We start from the raw sequence: 19,777 nt of genomic DNA on the forward strand, positions 1-19,777 counted from the left end.
AGGAGTCTGCACACGGACATCTCGTATCAATGAAAAGCATTTTCACACTTAACCCACATATTTGAGTCCTTCAGGAATTAAGGAAAATAATCATCAACGAACGCAGACCAGGGAATATTCTTAAAATGAACCCGCCTGATATGCATGTTTGGAAGAACTGATGTCCATTGACAAAGACTTTTTAAATATATCTAATCTTTAAAGCCAAATTCCTCAAGCGTGCAGGCTCCTCTCTTCCTTTTACACCATAACTAAACGCCATGGAAATCTAGTTTTGCTGACCTCTAGTGGTGAATGTCAGTAAGATAGGGATTTTTATCTTGATTAAACTTAAATTCAAATTCAGATAGCTTTATTGTCAAGAACATAAAGACAAACCGTATTGCCAAAAAAATCAAATATATACATTTGTAATATATATTTGTGTTTATTTAGTTTGAAATAATTGTGAAGCTATAGTTAAATAACTTTTTTAAAATACCAACATCTCCACAACAGTGTCCAGACACCCTGCTGTGTCTTTACACAAAAATAGACCTTACCTTCTGCTTGTTTCTTTCCCTCCTTCAGTTGGGGAGGACCCCGCCAAGTCGCTCACTGACACACCCCCCGACTTCAACCAGTCCCCCCCGCCCTCCCGAGCCCCACCCTCCGCCACGCTGTCCACTGACAACAAGTTCCACTCGCTCCCCTTCAGCCTGAACCGTAAGACGGGCCCCATCGACAGCATGAGCCACGGCCCCCTGTCGCTGTCCGTGCAGTCGGTGATGGGGGAGCAGCCCGAGCCCCCGTCACCCGCCGCACCCCCCTCGCCGAGGCCCTCGACGCCCCCCCGAGGACAGCCCGGTCTGGAGGTGGGCTCTCTGGTGGAGGTGAAGGAGAACCCCCCTCTGTGCGGGGTCATCCGCTGGGTGGGCCTCCCCCCCGGCCTGCTGGAGCCGCTCGCTGGGCTGGAGCTGGTGAGCATTGGAAGAGGATAATTGAATACACTTAAGAAGTTAATGTAATAAATTACAATATGAACATCAAAAAAATAGAATAAATGATATCAGAATCAGAAACAGGTTTATTACCAGGTAGGTTGACACGTACGAGGACTTTGACTTGGTTTCGTATTGACATAAGACGGGTTGTACAGACTTAGTATCGCCAGTTATTGTTTTTCCAAACATTTTCGATGCAGGATTTTTTGATTTGATCTTCAGATACCTACTGACCAGTTACATCTAAACGTATCTCTAGAGCTCTTAATCAAGCAGGACCATAATGTGATTGGTGCCGCAGCGAACAGCTTATTATTATAATAATAATAATACATTTGATTTATATAGCGCTTTTCCTGGTGCTCAAAGCGTTCTTGATAAGCAATCGTCTCAAGTGATTATCAAGTGATTTTCAGTTTAAATCAGCGCCACTCACTCACCACTCTTTTCATAAGGTCAGTTCAAGCTATTTCTGTTAGTAATCACTGCTGTTGTTGGTTGCTTTTCTCTGACCAGTGATTGCAAAAAGCCTTTCAACCTGAACCCCCCACCACAGGCTTCACTCTGTTTCTGAAGTACAGCTGCTAAATGCTGCCACTAATAACTCTGATCGACTGGTGGAAAGGGTTGCAAAAGTAATTAAATGTCCCTTGAATTTTTGGGAAATTTCCAAGGGAGTTTAAGGCAAGGGAATCAGGGATTCTTACCCCTCAGAAAATTATCTTTTTAATAGTTTCGACAGAAGAAATGCATAAAATACAAGGTCTTATTGCATGGCCGTAGTTTGCCCATTAAATTAAATTGTAACATGCTTGTGTTCAGCAGTGGCCTCTTCCATCACATGTACAGATCATTTGAAAACATCTCATACAGGGTGTCTGCGGGGTCTTAAAAAGTATTACAAGTTGATAAATCAATTTAGTGAATATTAAGGCTATAAAAAAGTATTAAACTGCATTTTCCAAGGTATTACATTTTGTAGCTTGTATCAATAAGTATATAAATGGTCCAGAGAGGTTGTGTTCTACAGTCTGCCTGAATGTAATCATTGCGTAGGTGTGTAGTGTGATTCTGTGTAGTTTATTTATGGCATCCCGTTGGATGTGATGTCATCTGAACAGGACATCGCACGCTCACTGCTTGATAGCCTGTGAAGGTCCGTTTACGCCAGTTGTTAATCAACATCGTTATGGGGAAATGCAAGTCTGCGTCCAAATGGTTGGAAGATAAGGAGGAAGGATAATCAATACTGTATATAGTCAATGTGAGGTAAAGTGCGTCGCCAAGGTAACCGGTTAGAACTCAAAGTGGCGATGAGGTCTTAAAATGTATGGAAAGGGTCTAAAAAAAGGTCTTAAAAGGTTTTATATTTGACTTCAGTATTCCTGCATATACGTTTAGTTTAAATTCAGGAAACTCAGTCAAATTACAACCACCTGCATGCACAGTGCATTCTCACATCGCGTGTGACTGAATTTTTCTGAAAACATTTAATGTATTTTTTATATTTTGGGAAACTGAGATTTAGTTAAATGCACCATATTCCTCACAATCACTTTTCATCAAAGTGGTAAACAAAGTTACAAAGTATCCTTAATTAGACCTAAAGCATTTGGAAAAAAGTCAGAATACATTCCAGTCAATGCCTCTTTCTGCCAACATATGAAATGTTTACAGTAATGACATGACATGACCTTGACTTTCTCTTGCAGGAGGAGGAGTGTCCTGGTTGCACTGACGGCACGTTCAAAGGTACGCGGTACTTCACCTGCCCTCCCAAAAAAGCTCTGTTTGTGAAGCTCAAGTGCTGCCGGCCCGACTCCCGCTTCCCGTCCCTGCACCACTCCTCCAACCCCATCGAGCGCTGCAACTCCATCGGTAAGTCAGCAGCAGAAACGAGACGATAAAAGGCACCTGTTTGTGTCCCTTAAAGGTCCCCCAAAATCCACTTCTTCATGTCTCTTCTACATCAACATGTGTCCCTTCTTCTTCATGTCTCTTCTTCATCAGCATGTGTCCCCTCTTCTTCATGTCTCTTCTACATCAACATGTGTCCCCTCTTCTCCATGTCTCTTCTACATCAACATGTGTCCCCTCTTCTTCATGTCTCTTCTACATCAACATGTGTCCCCTCTTCTCCATGTCTCTTCTACATCAACATGTGTCCCCTCTTCTTCATGTCTCTTCTACATCAGCATGTGTCCCCTCTTCTTCATGTCTCTTCTACATCAACATGTGTCCCCTCTTCTTCATGTCTCTTCTACATCAATATGTGTCCCCTCTTCTTCATGTCTCTTCTACATCAACATGTGTCCCCTCTTCTCCGTGTCTCTTCTACATCAACATGTGTCCCCTCTTCTCCATGTCTCTTCTACATCAATATGTGTCCCCTCTTCTCCATGTCTCTTCTACATCAACATGTGTCCCCTCTTCTTCATGTCTCTTCTACATCAACATGTGTCCCCTCTTCTTCATGTCTCTTCTACATCAACATGTGTCCCCTCTTCTTCATGTCTCTTCTACATCAACATGTGTCCTCTCTTCTTCATGTCTCTTCTACATCAACATGTGTCCCCTCTTCTTCATGTCTCTTCTACATCAACATGTGTCCCCTCTTCGTCATGTCTCTTCTACATCAACATGTGTCCCCTCTTCTTCATGTCTCTTCTACATCAACATGTGTCCCCTCTTCTCCGTGTCTCTTCTACATCAACATGTGTCCCCTCTTCTCCATGTCTCTTCTACATCAATATGTGTCCCCTCTTCTCCATGTCTCTTCTACATCAACATGTGTCCCCTCTTCTTCATGTCTCTTCTACATCAACATGTGTCCCCTCTTCTCCATGTCTCTTCTACATCAACATGTGTCCCCTCTTCTCCATGTGTCTTCTACATCAACATGTGTCCCCTCTGTGGAAAGAGACTCTGAAAGTTTCAGGAACAAAGATTCTCTCTCTTTTTGATCCATTTCTATAAAAACCTGTCTGAAAATGAGCTGATCAGATTTTGGCCACTTTATGATGTCATAAAGATGTGTTGTCTTGAGTAACCATTAGCCAATCACCACCAAGGTAACCCCCCCCCCCCCCCTTATCACCTGAATCTCCTCCTAGAGCACCATTGTGTTCTTTGAAACCAAATCTCTCTCAGAGGGGCGTGGGGAGGGGCTCCTTATTTTCATCTAAAGTAACAGACAGAGAATCAGCACTTTGGAAACAGGGCTGAAACAGAGGGGATTATGGGTAATGCTGCAATGATCTGTTTGGGGTTTCAGCCAATCAGAGACATGCTCTGTATATATCTGAGGCCTATAATATATTGATGAAAAACAGTATGATAGGGGACCCTTTAAGGCTAAGTGTTTAAACCTCTACTGTGTTTGTTTTTGCAGCATTTGGGGGGTACCTCAGTGAAGTAGTGCATGAGAACACGCCTCCACGCACAGAGAACGACGGTCTGGATGTCATGGTGGGGAAAAAGAAAGGCATCCAGGGCCACTACAACTCCTGCTACCTGGATTCAACACTCTTCTGGTCAGTGTATTTCAGTAGATGAGCTGCAGTGCATGCCGTGTTATTCTATTGATTGAGTTTGTGGCGCTTCCTCCGCCTGCAGCGCTGAGTTTGCCCAGAGGCTTATTGGTAAACTGTTTTTGACTTTGCCCACTGGCTCTCACAGGAGTGTGTTTTCCCGCTGAGAGCAGTGGGTAGATCGGTTGTTTACTGCCAACTCTGCCAAAGGGCCATTGAACAAAGCAGTCAACCTAAACGTCTTCACCGAACTACAGGAGGTCACTTTAAAGGCACTTCCACCAGTTTGGAGTTGTTTAGCTTTAAATTGGACCACTCTAGAAATCCTTCATTCGTCCATCAGCAGGGAAGCTTCCCTTGTTATAGCATGGATTTATATTCAAAATAATATATCAATAATAAGTGTTTTCATTGAAAAAAGCCAATGAACGTAGTAAATCCTAATTTATCTTAGAATAGATCAGTGCTTCTCAAAGTGTGGTCCGCGGACCACTGGTGGTCCGTGAGCGCCCCCTAGTGGTCCGTGAGTATATTGTTAACATTTCACATTTGAAATTAATTAATTAATTAATTAAAGTTTTCCGCACTCTCGCGGGAATATTTCCGCAATGGAGCGAGGTTAAGTTTCACTTTCGATTGCATGATATAGCCCAGCGCAACACCTTCATCACACATGTTACCACTTGTTTGTATCATTTTCAGGCGATTTGTAATCTGTTCTAGAAAAACAATGTGTTTTTTTATATTTGTGGAGTTAGGTGGTCCGCGAGTGTTTTTTTATTGGTTAAGTGGTCCTTGGTATGAAAAAGTTTGAGAAACACTGGATAGATAGATAAAAGAAACATGAATACTGATTGTTGTGTGCTCTGCAGTCTGTTCTCCTTCAGCTCCGTTCTGGACACGGTTCTCCTGAGGCCGCGATCTAAAACCGATGTGGAATATTACCGAGAGACCCAAGAGCTGCTGCGCACAGAGATCGTCAACCCGCTGCGCATGTGAGTCAACGTCATTTAATGCAAACATAATGATGCCAAGCAGGATACCTAAGACTGGTCAAAACTAGAAAGCTTAAGTTTCTCTGTGACTTTTAAACAAGATCTTTCACATAATATAAAATCAGATAAATTAAACTTAATATAATCTAAAATATTTTTTATATATTAAAAGATTTGTCTGGCTCGTTATAAGCTTGTGTTTTACATTTTTAAATGTTTTTGTTTTATTGTTAGCTAAAAGCTGTTCTAGACTAGAATGCTAAATTGCACACGCTTTCAGATAAATGAAAAAAACCAGAACGTGAAATACTGTAGGATGCATTATTTACTTCATCATGTTACCCTGATTGTAACATGGGAGGCTGTGGCTCAGTGGATAGTGTGCTGGACTTGGAATCAGGGGATAGCAAGTTTGAGTCCCACTGCAGTCAGCATGTCGTTGTGTCCCTGAGACACTTCACCCCAAATCGCTCCTGTGGGGTTTGCCCACTTTACTGAATGTATGCTTTGGATAAAAGCGTCTAACATGTGACATGTAATGTAACATCCGATGCTGAACTGATGTTATAAAACCAAATGTCATTTATTTTGCTGAGTCGTAACTTGCTTCTTGTTGGTCCTGCAGACATGGGTATGTTTGTGCCACGAAGGTGATGAAGCTGAGGAGGATCCTGGAGAAAGTAGAAGCTGCTTCTGGGTTTACATCTGAAGAAAAAGGTAGGAGAACGAGACGGTAAATAGTTTAGTGGTCTTTTTAAACATGTGTCTCACTCTTCCACGTTACTCATTGGGTTTGAACATTTCATCTTCTGTGTACTGGTGATGAGAATCTGAATTTAGATTGAACTTTTTATTGAATTATCTGCTATACATGTAACATCAAAATACCTTTCTGAGGATAAAACAAACTCTTTAGGAACGGTAAAATATAATGAAATGCTATCAGTCACGAGTTACACAACTAATCCGCTATTTTAAAATATCACACACATTCATGCTCTTGAGTTTTCAGTTCCTACGGTCTGCACTGGATTCAAACACCGAAATGTAAACGGAGATCTCATTTAAGTTCATGTTGTTCTGCAGATCCTGAGGAGTTCCTCAATATCCTTTTCCATCACATACTGAGGGTGGACCCGCTGCTCAGGCTAAGGTAAGCGCTAGTTTCAAATCCCCTTTTATAAATAATGTGCAGAATGACACAAGTAACGAGCCTGGGGACAGACATGGTGGAGAAGAAACTCAAAGGTTAGGAATGAAAAAGTCAAGCACTGATGTCTTAATGTCTTGGGCCAATTTCAAAATAAAATGTGTCCATAAAACGAGCCTCTCCCTCACCTCGTACATTTTATTTTTAGCTGAAGTCTTTCGCAAGGGGAAGCAAACGTTTCTTGGGAAAATGCAAAAGTATATATCTTTTGTTCCTCTTATTCAATTGATTTTGCCCCATGTATCTTCCCAGTCTTAAAGGGGACCTATCATGAAAAAATGCACTTTTTGATGTCTTGTATACATAAATACGTGTCCCCGGTGTGTCGGGGAACTCACGCAGCGTCAGAAAATAAAACCCTTTCTCTTTTCCTCCGTACCCAAATCTTTTAAAAACGGGGCTACAACGAGCGGATACAGATTTGCTGCCGATATAACGTAATTTCGGATGGTGGACCCACAGAAAGTTGCTATCAGAAACAATGCCTGACGTGTTTTGGACGTAATCTCGTCTGTGTTTCCATTAGCAAGCCTCGCTAACACTCAGAGCTAACCTGTACTGGAGAAAAAAGCAGGAAATAAAAAAAGGAACTCACCTTGTGATAAACCCGCAAGAGAAAAAGCATTTGAGCTCCATACTGTTTCAGAAATAATCCTTGATGTAATTTAGAACATGATGGTGTTTTATCACAGCAGAATTTAACTTTTTGTCTCCGGTAGAATTCTGATCAGGCATTAGCTCCGCCTCCTCTTTTCAAGCTAAGGACCCAAAATCCGCGTTTCTCTAACAGCTGAAACAGAGGGATATGAGGGATATCTATTATATTTGTATATATCTGAGATCCATAATATATGCCTATAATAGCATGATAGGTGCACTTTTTAAATCAAAAGAGAAATAATGTTGAATTTAACCGAGAAGAAGCCATGTGAAACACACAATCCCTGTGTACCTCATGGCGTCACGAAGATAATATTTGCTTTACGCTGCTTTGCAGACTCTGCAAATATATTTCCAAACACATCAGCGCTAAACCACAGAACCATACCAGACCTTTTCTTAAATCTGCAGTATGCAGATTAACCGGGGCATTAAGTTTCACTTCTGCTGCAGAGCTCAGATGGAGATGGAGACTGTGTGGTTTAACTGTAGGAGTTTCTTTGATCGCGTTTTGAAAACTCCCTCTAAGGTCATGTTTAAGGATGTTTGCCATTCAGATGAGCCGAATCAGGTCTACTGAATTAACAGGTTGTGCATTAGTGTTTTAATAGGAGTTATGTTTTGCCAAAGCCGAAAACTGTCATTTAACGACTCCTCTGAAACACGTATCACGTTTTTAAAGCAGTGTGAAATTTGGTGCAACAGTTTATCAGTGACAGGATGCAGATGTGGCAGAAAATGTGGTGATCATATCTCGGCCTGTTTTCATCATAAGGCTTTGTGAGGTTGACTTTGACTGCTTGAAAATAAAAAATAAAACACCCGATTGCTTTTAATCAAGCTATTTAGTTAGATCATGTACTGTATATCCAATTCATAGATAAGTCCTAACAAGTTATTTACAAATGTAGTTTTTGAAAAATTCTGTACAGTAGTTCTTTAATTTACAGGTTTTATCAAAATGTGCTACAGTAGGGTACTCTTTTGTATCAAATTCCCAAAAGGTAAGTGTTACGTTCCCTACTGGACTAGGGGAACCAAAGGGAAGTAACAAAACACAAAAACAACCGGGCAAGAGAAAAAGGAGAGGAAACCGGTTTGTGAAGCCACAAGATGGACTTCTAATCAAACAAAGAAAAAGGGCTCACCAGCCGACTTGCAGAATAAACTAGAACAACTTTCTTTAAACAGAAAGTGACTACATTAAACATGGCACAGCTACTCCTAACAATGAGCAACACACACGTTAAACTAGGCCTCACACAGAGACAGAGACACAGACACCATGCTGCACACAGACACCATGCTGCACACAGACACCATGCTGCACACAGACACCATGCTGCACACATGCAGCCAGAGGAGAAGGAGAGAGCCACTGCAGCCTTCCTCAGGTCCTTTATGGAGGCCCTGATTGGGGATTGGGAGCACCTGAGGGAGAGGCTGCACCTGGAGACAATCAGGGAGAGAGAGACACACACACACACACACACACACACACAACGGCACGTAACAATAAGCTAGGAACAGATCTGCTTTTATTCCAGTGAGCTACATATCACTTGGTTACAACAGGAAATGCTTTTAATATCTGCACAGACTACAGTTGCTATTTTATCCCAATCTACTGAGAAGGATGTGAACTTGAACAAAGCCTCGTGTTGCTCTGCAGGTCAGCGGGGCAGAAGGTGCAGGACTGTTACTTCTATCAGATCTTTATGGACAAGAAGGACAAAGTGGGAGTTCCCACAATCCAGCAGCTGCTCGAATGGTCCTTCATCAACAGCGACCTCAAGTTTGCAGAGGTGAGTTTCAGCTTGTTTTGTACCACCGGATTAGCTTGATTTGAGAAGAAAGATTGGTGATATCGTGACGTGATTTGTCTGATTATCTTTGCTACAGTTTGTTAGTTTGGTGCCTAACCCTTAAAAAGAATCTGAGCATAAACGAATCTACGGAAAGTTAAGACCACCCAGGTTGTGTTCCCAATTTGTTGTGCTACAAAATGACTTCATGGGGAAATGGCTTCCTTTTGAATACCTGATGTGTTTAGTTAGACTTAAAGTAACAGTTCCCTTCAAAATAAAATATGATATCAAGATTAATCACAACACACTGAGATTATTTAAATATAGATTTTAAGTGTCCCATAAAGTAATAATAACATTATCTTAATTTAAAGAGTTTCAAATAAATGTCTTCAAGGCATCATTTGTGTGTCGAATATAATACCAAAGTCTCGTTCGATGAGTTGCAGTATTAATTATGTTGAATGTATTTATTCAATAAAAGCAGACCTGGTAATGTAAATGGAGTGTAAGGTTTTGACATATTTAAATACATAGTGTGCTATAAGCTATTAACTTCTGGATGGCTTTGGGATCTTACTCTTATCAAACTAAATCTAAATACATGTTACACCTCTAATTCATCTTAAAATGCACATACGGAATTTTTATCTTTTCAAGTGTGTGGAAAGGTAATGGCTCCCCCTTGTGTTAATAGTATGTTATTAGTTTTTTGTCAGGGTACATGGGTGCATTAGTTATTGTTCCTTTTTGAAAACAAAGTGTATTAAAATAGATTTATCCTTTGGTGTTGAGAGAGACTTGGAGTAGAGATTTTGAGCAAAAAATGAAACTACATAGAGAGGCGAAGTCCCTCCCTTTCCGGTGGACCTCCATGGGACCTTATTTAGGAAAAAGTATGTTTTGAAGTCAATGGAGAGAGAAAGATTATCTTTCGATCCCGTTTGAATTGTGCCACGAATCACACATATGATGTTTTTCAATTTAAAAGATAATATTGCAAGTCAAAAAAATGAAAATATGTCCTAAAACTGTGAAGTAACGCTTCTTTGTGTGTGAAACCGCTCAATGAACTACATCTCCCATCTCGCACCGCACACCAAGTCGGCCTCACGTTGGCACATTTCACTTCTTTCTTTCAGAATGAGGCGGAAAGTATTAAAAGAGGTGAAAATCACTTCAAGTCTGGGCATGTTGAGAGCTGTACATACACACAAGGGGAGTTAGTCGGTTCCGTAAGAGCCAGCATGCGGGACCGGGATTCTGGGATTTGTAGTCTTTCTAGTTGCGTATTTTTCATAGTCTTATATTTCAACAGTTTTGCGACAAACTGTGACTTTTTTGACATGGAAATGATTTTTTAAGATTGACAAACATCATATGTGTAATTCGTGGCACAATTCAAACGGGATCGAAAGATAATCTTTCTCTCCCCATTGACTTCAATACATCATTTTTCCGAAATAAGGTCCCATGGGTCGGAAGTAGATAGGCGGGACTTCGCCTCTCTATTGCAGGACTGAAATGTCGCTTCCTAGATCAAAAGCAGCTTCCACTGCTGATGAGACAACTTATTGATGCAAGCAATAAAAAAAAATGGATCCTAAATTGAATACTTTGACATATATTTACATTACCTTTAATTCTCGAGGTTAGCTTATTTTATTTATGGAGTTAGTTTCTCCATACATGTAACATTGTTTAAAATTCAAGCACATTTTTGTCATACTCTAACAGACTTAATTGTTAAGGTCTGTTATATGTTTAACTAGGGATGTAATGATATATTGAATATTGCGATTATTATTATTATTTTAAACTTTTATTTAACCATCGATCTCTTTTTCAAGGGAGACCTGTCCAACATGGCAGCAAGTAGGTTACAACATGAACACAAAACAACAGATAACAATAAAGGACATGGTATTTACAGGGCTACATGTACATACCTAGAGACATTGACAAGTACCAACAGTATATTTATATCTCGCCCTGTCAATAAGCCTCACCTTCTTGGCAAAAACTGTATTGTTTTTGAAGTGGTGGAGAGACAATGCACAGTTTGACCCACTGCTGTCACCCATGGCCAAAGCATATCTCTCTGTCCCAGCAACATCAGTACCAAGCAAGAGTTTTTTCCACAGCAGGGGATATTGTAAACGCCCAAACATCCCAGCTTCTACCTGGAGATGTGGACATGCTCATATTCCTAAAAGATAACCTTGATGATGCTGAGTGAGTGAGTTAGAGTTGAGTTACTTGAAAAACTAAAGTGAAACTTGATTTATTCTATTGCAGGGTCTGGTTATTATATTTTTGACACTTTAAAATATTACTATCCTACTAAAATGCTGTACAAATCAGATTTATTATTTAATAAACAACGTTTGCTCAAGTAAAAAAAAAAAAAAAAAAAAAAAGTCAAAATAATTGTTTTTCCCCTTTATTTTTCAATATCGCGATAAATATCGTACCGTGGACTTGTTATTGCGATATTATCGTACCGTGAGTTTTTTGGTATCGTTACATCCCTATGTTTAACATGTTCTGCTCTGAGCTTTTCTGATATATCCAATCTACTATGATGATGTCCAAATAAAGTGTTCTCCTCTCTGTGTCTCCTGGCCTCAGGCTCCCTCCTGCCTTATCATCCAGATGCCTCGCTTTGGCAAAGACTTCAAAATGTTCAACAAGATTTTCCCCTCTCTAGAGTTAGACATCACAGACCTTCTTGAAGACAGTGAGTTGTGGCTGATCATTTTTTCCAGTGTCTAAGTGTGACGTGTTTCTCCGATCGATGGTGTCTCAGAGCCGCGTGGCATTTGGTAATGAAATCCCTCTGAGCTGTCACTGCTACTCACCCGAGATGAAGGAACCCTTTTCTTTCTTTCTTCTGTCTTAAAGAACTTTTGTGCAGCCAGAATAAATGTGTCTTTGTCATCCAGCTCCGAGGGAATGTCGAATCTGCGGAGGCCTGGCTCTGTACGAGTGTCGAGACTGTTATGAGGACGGAGACATCACAGCGGGAAAGATTAAACAGTTCTGTGAAAAGTGCAATACGCAGGTAAGCCACAGAGCGCATTGCTGCAACACCAGCTCAACGGAAGCTAACATTTTAAAGGTCACCTATTATGCAAAATGCACTTCTTCATGTCTCTTCTACATCAACATGTGTCCCCTCTGTGGAAAGAGACTCTGAAAGTTTCAGGAACAAAGATTCTCTCTCTTTTTGTCCTGATCCATTTCTATAAAAACCTGTCCGAAAATGAGCTGATCAGATTTTGGCCACTTTATGATGTCATAACGATGTTTTGGCTTGTGTAGCCATTAGCCAATCAGCAACCAAGGTAACCCCCCCCCCCCACCCACCTTATCACCTGAATCTCCTCCTAGAGCACCATTGTGTTCTTTTTAACCAAATTCTCTCTCAGAGGGGCGTGGGGAGGGGTTCCTTATTTTCATCTAAAGTAGGGGTGTCAAACTCAATTTCATCGCGGGCCACATTCACATAAAGGTTGCACTCAAAGGGCCGGTTGTAACTATATAAATATATAATATATATATAAAATAATGTATTATATTACATTATTGCATCTGAATTGGATTATTATCGGATAGGGTAACAACTTAGTAATTAACTACGTCTGAAAGCAGAAATCCAGGGCAAATAATTGCAAGTCTCTTCAGTGTGCCTGTCACAAAACAAGATGCATTGTGGGACATGTAGTTTATGGGCATCCTGCTTCTGTAAAGTGGCATGTAACCGTATAATAAACGTATTATATTCTTTGCAAGCTCTTGCAGGGCCACATCAAATGAAGTCGCGGGCCGGATTTGGCCCCCGGGCCTTGAGTTTGACACCCCTGATCTAAAGTAACAGACAGAGAATCAGCACTTTGGAAACAGGGCTGAAACAGAGGGGATTATGGGTAATGCTGCAATGATCTGTTTGGTGTTTGGAGCCAATCAGAGACATGTTCTGTATATATCTGAGACCTGTAATATATTGATGAGAAACAGTATAATAGGGGACCTTTTAAGTGTGAGTTAAAATCGTCCACTTGGGGGCGCCAAATCCAAAGGAATCAGAGCAGAAGTTATGTTGCAGCTTCTACAGTAGGTTGTAACACATGGTGCGTTCATTTTATTTGCCAACACATTCTGCTTTCTGATTCACGGCCATCAAGCATCGGAATATGCTTCCAACTGAGCTTAAAACATGAACGCACTCTTCTACCAATATAGCTCAAAGGAAAGTATATTAAGCAGTTTGTTTATCACACATTTGACAGTTTTTTAGTGGAAATAACTTATTTTATTATAATTATTCCACTATAATGCCAGTTTTAATACTTTATACATCCGCACTTTCATCTGTTTTGTATTTCTTATACATTTATGTTTTAAGTGTGCTCGTGACAACACCATTTTTTTTACAGTTTTTTTATTGTTTTGTGCCTAAGGACTACAGATGGAAAGCAAAATCTGGCATCTTCTCTCTTTCTGAGATCAATGTATTTTTTATGCATTGCCTTGATTTATAAACAGATAATAATATACTGAAATATTGTTGGATTTATAGCTTAATAGCCCATCTGGTGGTATGAAGCCTCGAATGTACTTCAAAGCTTTTATTTACAGTGATTCCTCGCCTCTATCTGTTACATGTTATAATAATAATACATTAAATGTTTATAGCGCTTTTCCCAGTGCTCAAAAAACGCTTGACACGAAACAAAGAAAACAAGAACCACAAACAGTAGTCCTAATCCAAGTGTGAGTTAAGTTCAGCTCGAGTGAATAAGTGAGTTTTGAGACGTATAGTTCATATACTGTTCAACAGGGCAATACTTACGTTGATGAACAATGTTTTAACAATTGTTATGCTCTGACTATTGTGTTTGCTCGTACAGCCCTTTGAGGCCTTTCTTGTGATTTGGGGCTATAATACTATTTGGATTTGATTTGATACGCCACAGTAACAGTGTGATGCTTTTTTTTTTTACTGATTTCAGGTCCATCTCCACCCGAGGAGGAAAGCCCACCGGCACGGGAAGCTGTCCGTCCCCAAGGAGCTGCAGGAGGGCTCGGGGCGGCAGGGCTCGTTCCCCCGCCAGAGGATGGAGCTGTTCGCCGTGCTGTGCATCGAGACCAGTCACTACGTGGCCTTCGTCAAGTACGGCAGCGCGGACTCCTCCTGGCTCTTCTTCGACAGCATGGCGGACCGCGACGGTGGGTGTCATCACGGCCTTCTGACGCGTGTTATCTCTTTCTTTTGCATCGCTAGTCAGACCAGGGTTATTTAGTTGTCTGTAGAATGGTGCAAAAAAATACACTTAAAATAAATCTAAGAAAAAGGAGGAAGGTAGTTGCATTACTTTACTTCCTTATTTCTTTCTTTATGTTTTCTTGATGTGTTAATGTTGCACTGTTGGCATTTCTATTGCCAACAACTCCACTGCTGCTTTTGAGCGTATGAAAATGAAACCTTTGTCATGAATTCAAGGCTTGCGTGCATAGCTACAGTGTAGTTATGATAATGAACATCTTAGGTCACAGGCTCCTCCTCCAACAGTGCAACACAATACAAAAGACAAGATAGTGGAAGTAAATATAATATAATAGAAATAGTGCAGAATAGTCTATATACAAGTAATTGGAATATTGATATATATAATCCCTGAAACGAGTCCCGGTGGATATGTACAGGACATTGATTTTTGTTACAGTTTCACACTGCGCAGCGACACAGATGGTTTTATAAGACCTCGCTGAGGAAGATGCTGAAGTCATGAATCACTACACGGAAATATTCAAGCACCAAATTCATCGTAGTGTTACATTTGAAGACTTTGAGAGACTGCATAACATATTTGTTCTTCCTGTGATATCTCAACTTATCAGGATTTAGTACAACTGGAAATGTAGCTCCTATCTGACATTAGGGCAACTGCTATTATAACTTATTTTCCTAAATAAAATACACATTATTTCTAACAATAATGGGAGTAATTGTCTGACAAGTGAAATGTCAGAAAATAAACATGACAGTGACTTTTTCTGTCCTGTTAATACAAAGAGAAATGTCCCATATTCATCATTGGGACTAGGATTTAGCATTTTTTGCTTAAAACGTACACATTTTTCACTCGATTATCGAATGAGTGACTCATAGATGGTGAAGCGTTTTGAATGCATTTAGTTTTCAACAGATTATTTTACCCTAAAATACTTGGGTACTTAAATGTGTGAGTGTGTGTGTGTGTGTGTGTGCGTGTGTGCAAGCAGGTTAAAGGAGAACCGGTTCAGTTGTAACACCCTCCAATCGTGATGCCACTGGATAGATTCGTGAACTAATACTTTTACTTTTCTAGTTTCTGTTTTTATTTCCCTAAAAATAAGGCGGGTAATCGTCATGACAACAAACTAATGATTTCTGGAAAAAAGGAGTTTATAAAAAAATATATATATTTTGCATTCATAATTCATAATTCATAATTAATTGGCAATCTCTGTTTGATTTGCGCATCAAATCCTTTTCACATAGTTTTCACTTAGTAACAGAGGATCACATGGTATCTAATGTCCGTGCTCGTGTCTCTGCAGGAGGGCAGAACGGCTTCAACATCCCGCAGGTGTCCCCCTGCCCCGAGGTGGAGGCGTACCTGAAGATGAGCCCCGAGGAGCTGCACTCCCTGGACCCCAAGAGCATCGTGGGCCAGGCCCGCCGCCTGCTCTGCGACGCCTACATGTGCATGTACCAGAGCCCCACCATGAGCCTGTACAAGTAGAAAACCTCCCCCCCCAGCCACACCCCCTCCCCAAGGACAGGAGATTCCCAGAAAGACCAACAAAGTTAACCCTCTCCAGCCCAGCTCTCCTCTCTGGAGGTGGGAGAGATGAAAGCGAGAGGGGGGGAGAAGCCTATTTGCACTGTGCATTAGTTGAAGTGTTGTGTTCTTCATATGTAGCTTCCCTGTGTCTCACTGCTGAGCGTCGTTGGTGGAAGATGGAGCGAGGCCTTATGAAGACGCACTGGGCATGCTTGCGTTGCCGCGTCTGAAAAAACACGTGCAACGAAAACAAGTCGAGCTCGTGGGATGACCTCCTCCACCTCATCTACCTTAAGGAAATAGGAGTCGTGCTATTCTTAATCACTAACACACATCATACAGTGGCCTCATCCAACTCTGCTCAAAGAACGTCTCTTAGTAGCATAGATTTCCTGAGGTGGTACCGTCAGCACTATAGCCCCCGACCCCCCCCCCCCCCCCCCTAATCATGCTGTGTAAATGTCTTTACAGTACATGTTTCTTTGCAGATAGCAGTAGCCATTGTAGAAGTGTCGTACTGCACATCTCACTCTAACAATGCTGCACTTTTTGCTCCATCCCCAAGTGGACCTATCAGGAAACATTTTCTTTTTTTCCTCCCATTGGAAGTCACACCGAGTGCTAATTTGTTGGTCGGGAGACTTCACAGTTTTGTGTTACAGAATACAAATGTGCTTCTCCCCCGGTAAAGAGCGCTCTGCATTGCAAATGGCGAGGAGATGCCAGATAAATGCATGAAGGGAGACTTGTACAATGGCTGCCGTTGTAGAGCACTCCATGCACTCATGGGGTCAATGAGGTGAAGTCCTGGAAAAAGCCTGGCTGTTTTCTTTCAATTAAGGGAGTATGATGTGAGGAATTTCACATGCGGTGTTTTTAAGTGTCTGACTCATTGTGTTGATGACTAAATATAAATTATATTTTATGTTTACAAAGCCTTTTTTCTTTTGCCCATCATGGCAAGTATTGACTTTTGCTGCCTTCCATGAAGATGTGACATGCAATGTTTCCAGCCGTGCACCAGATAACTAAACAATATTATTTATTATATTCTAATCCTAATATAAACCTGTGTGTTATCCCTTTTTTAAGGAAATGAAACAGGGTTGGTGATACTGCTTTGGGTACTGCTTGTCCCTTTTCACAGTATAAGGAGTTAGTGTAGTTTCTTCATAGCAACTACTGAATGTTAATAGTAACACGTTGAACAGTGTAAAGTTAACAAAGGATTGAAATGATGACGCACAAGGCTGGTAACCCTTGTGCGCAATATATATAAGTATTTAAAGAAACATTTACATATTCCATTGTAATCCAATTTAAAAGTACCTAAAGCATATTGGATCGAAAAGTAGTTGTTTTTATATACACACCATTGGATTGAACCAAGAAACTGCACATGTTGGCATCAGCATTATATATATTTTTCCAAATCACAACTTGAAAATTGAAGCAGTTGTGAGTATAAAACAAAAGTGTGAAGTATACGGGCGTTTTTTTAATAAATGAGGTTCCAGCTGACACTTCCATTTTGCTCTGTGGTCGTCTCCACTGTCGGGACTTCCTGTGTGAACTCCTTCCGCTGAATGTCGTCTCTGACTGGAGCCTCGGGGTTTTGATTTCCTTTTTCTCTTGCATCTGTACAGTATATACATATTTAACAGGTGGAAAATTAATGTCAGTGATGTTCCTGTAAATGTTAACAAAATAAAGCCCGTTTTGAAGGGTACACGTTGTGAGTGGTGTGATGAAAGAGAGAAATTCATACATTCATTTGAAATAACACCATGCTGAGACATGAGGGTTAAAGGCACCAGAGAGAAAGTAACTTAGAAACTCTCTTTTTGTGTGATGCTAAGCATACAACTTCTACATGCAGTATATATTCATATCATATTGCTTCAACATTAACTCACAGGTTTGATTAAAGGCAGGGGCGGTTCTAGGGGGGGGGGGCAGGGAGGTCCACCCCCAAATAAAGCAGGTTCAAATAATTAAATTGCATACATTTTCTTTTAGTAAACACTGGAAACGTGTCCCACAGACCCAAACAGCACACAAAGGTAAGCGTATAATAATGTGTAATGAAACAAATACCAATAACTGTATTGCACTGTTTTCTTAGGTGTATGCGCAATTACTTCATACTGTCTTTGTCTTTTTCGTCCTGCATTTATAGCGCCCCCCTCGGAAAATAACTGGGCAGTCAAATTGGTCTAGAAACGCCACTGATTAAAGGAGCCTGTTCTCAATGAGGTTACCTGTAGATTTGAAGGATAATAAACAAATATAAGACGGAAAGATATGTACGATCAGAGAAAAACAACACAGTTGAAAGTGTTGGAAAAAAAAGCATTATTAAGCTATGTGTCAGAAATATCAGATAAAAGGCTATTACATGTCACTTCTATCCAAAGTGACTTACATACATGGGGGGGATGTGTCTTGCCCAGGGACACAACAACATGCTGACTGAAGTGGGGCTTGAACCTGTGACCCCTGATCCAAACACCAACGCACTAGTCCACTGCGCCACAGCCTCCCTGGCTCTAGTATAGTATGTCGAAAAAAGTTACATGATACTATGTCAAAAATATCTGATTAAAATAAAAAGTAATATACTGTAGTAAGTCAAAGAAAGCTAAAGTATTCTGTGTCCGAAATGTTTACCAACAAAAAGTGTCCTTTTCATATTATTACATGTCATAAAAATAACACGACATCTTTTAAATATCATAATTATAAGGATCATATACAGTAGTTCTTATTCCTGAGTTCACAGAGGCGTTAGCAGTAAGTCCCTGTAAACCTGGCTTTTTGGTGTGATTGTCAGTGTTTATCTGTGTGTTATCCAGATCTTATTGTTTCCTGAGAGGATTACCATGATCGAGCCCAATTTATACTCCTGACACGGCGATGATCCTCTGACTTATAAACACAACAACAATATGATCCCAGTCTGTTATGCTTACAGGAAGCAAGATTACCGCGGTCTGTTGTGACCACTTGGTATCTGGCCTATATGTCCAGATTACATCCACACACAGTGACCCAATTCCCCAGACAATCTCTTGACAACGACAGATAAATCGGTGTGTGTTATACACATGCGTCTCCCCCACAGGAACCCCGCTCCACACCTTACCCCGTTTAGTTTTGAGTCAAACTTGAAACCAGCTTAGCAAGCTGACTTCAGAAGTGCCTGATAAGTATTTGTCAACAGAACAGCTGGCACACAATGCCCTCTTGTAGCTTTATGCCACAGCATATGCCAGCCGCTCGTAGCGTGTGGTAATTTAGCCGGGGCTGGTTCTACAGGAACAGATGGGCTCCAGTATTGTTATTCCCGCTCCAGCTCAGGGCCCCTGGGGGGAATCACTAAATAAAATCAAAGCAGATGGACCTCTCTGGGCTAGGCTGTGTTTATGATAAACAGCCAGCACAACCAGTGTCCATCTAACACCTTAACCCCGCCCTCCACACTCTGACAGGAAACAGGATTACAGTGGTTTAACCTCACCTGCAACGCTCTCCTTTCACCCAAACAGAAGGGAAACCCAAACAAATAGAAGACAGGAAGTACATTATAACCCAGAGTTTCCATAATGTACATCCTGATCCTACACAACAACACCTTTTACCTCCTTGACCTTAAACTGTAAAATCCTCTCAAAACAGAAACACTTCCCTGTCTGACTTCCCTCTTCTTTCCCACTGACAGAGGACTGTTTTGTTCTTTTATATCCTTGTCAACATTT

General features: G+C 40.8%; 1 protein-coding gene across 4 annotated transcripts in view; it reads left to right on the top strand.

The window, feature by feature from the left end:
* Positions 1 to 17,748, top strand: part of cyld (cylindromatosis (turban tumor syndrome)) — a 31,145-nt gene extending 13,397 nt beyond the window's left edge. For all 4 annotated transcript variants that reach the window (XM_079666150.1, XM_079666152.1, XM_079666151.1 and 1 more), the window contains 11 exons: positions 571 to 959; positions 2,696 to 2,861; positions 4,375 to 4,516; positions 5,386 to 5,508; positions 6,134 to 6,225; positions 6,595 to 6,661; positions 9,051 to 9,183; positions 11,818 to 11,926; positions 12,132 to 12,250; positions 14,202 to 14,418; positions 15,793 to 17,748. In XM_079666150.1, the coding sequence (XP_079522276.1) occupies positions 571 to 959; positions 2,696 to 2,861; positions 4,375 to 4,516; positions 5,386 to 5,508; positions 6,134 to 6,225; positions 6,595 to 6,661; positions 9,051 to 9,183; positions 11,818 to 11,926; positions 12,132 to 12,250; positions 14,202 to 14,418; positions 15,793 to 15,977 (1,742 nt within the window). In that variant the 3' untranslated portion in view covers positions 15,978 to 17,748. The remainder of the gene's footprint in view (positions 1 to 570; positions 960 to 2,695; positions 2,862 to 4,374; positions 4,517 to 5,385; positions 5,509 to 6,133; positions 6,226 to 6,594; positions 6,662 to 9,050; positions 9,184 to 11,817; positions 11,927 to 12,131; positions 12,251 to 14,201; positions 14,419 to 15,792) is intronic.
* Positions 17,749 to 19,777: the final 2,029 nt, after the last annotated feature.

Source organism: Notothenia rossii (genome assembly GCF_949606895.1).
Source record: "Notothenia rossii genome assembly, chromosome: 2".
NCBI classification, from domain to species: domain Eukaryota; kingdom Metazoa; phylum Chordata; class Actinopteri; order Perciformes; family Nototheniidae; genus Notothenia; species Notothenia rossii.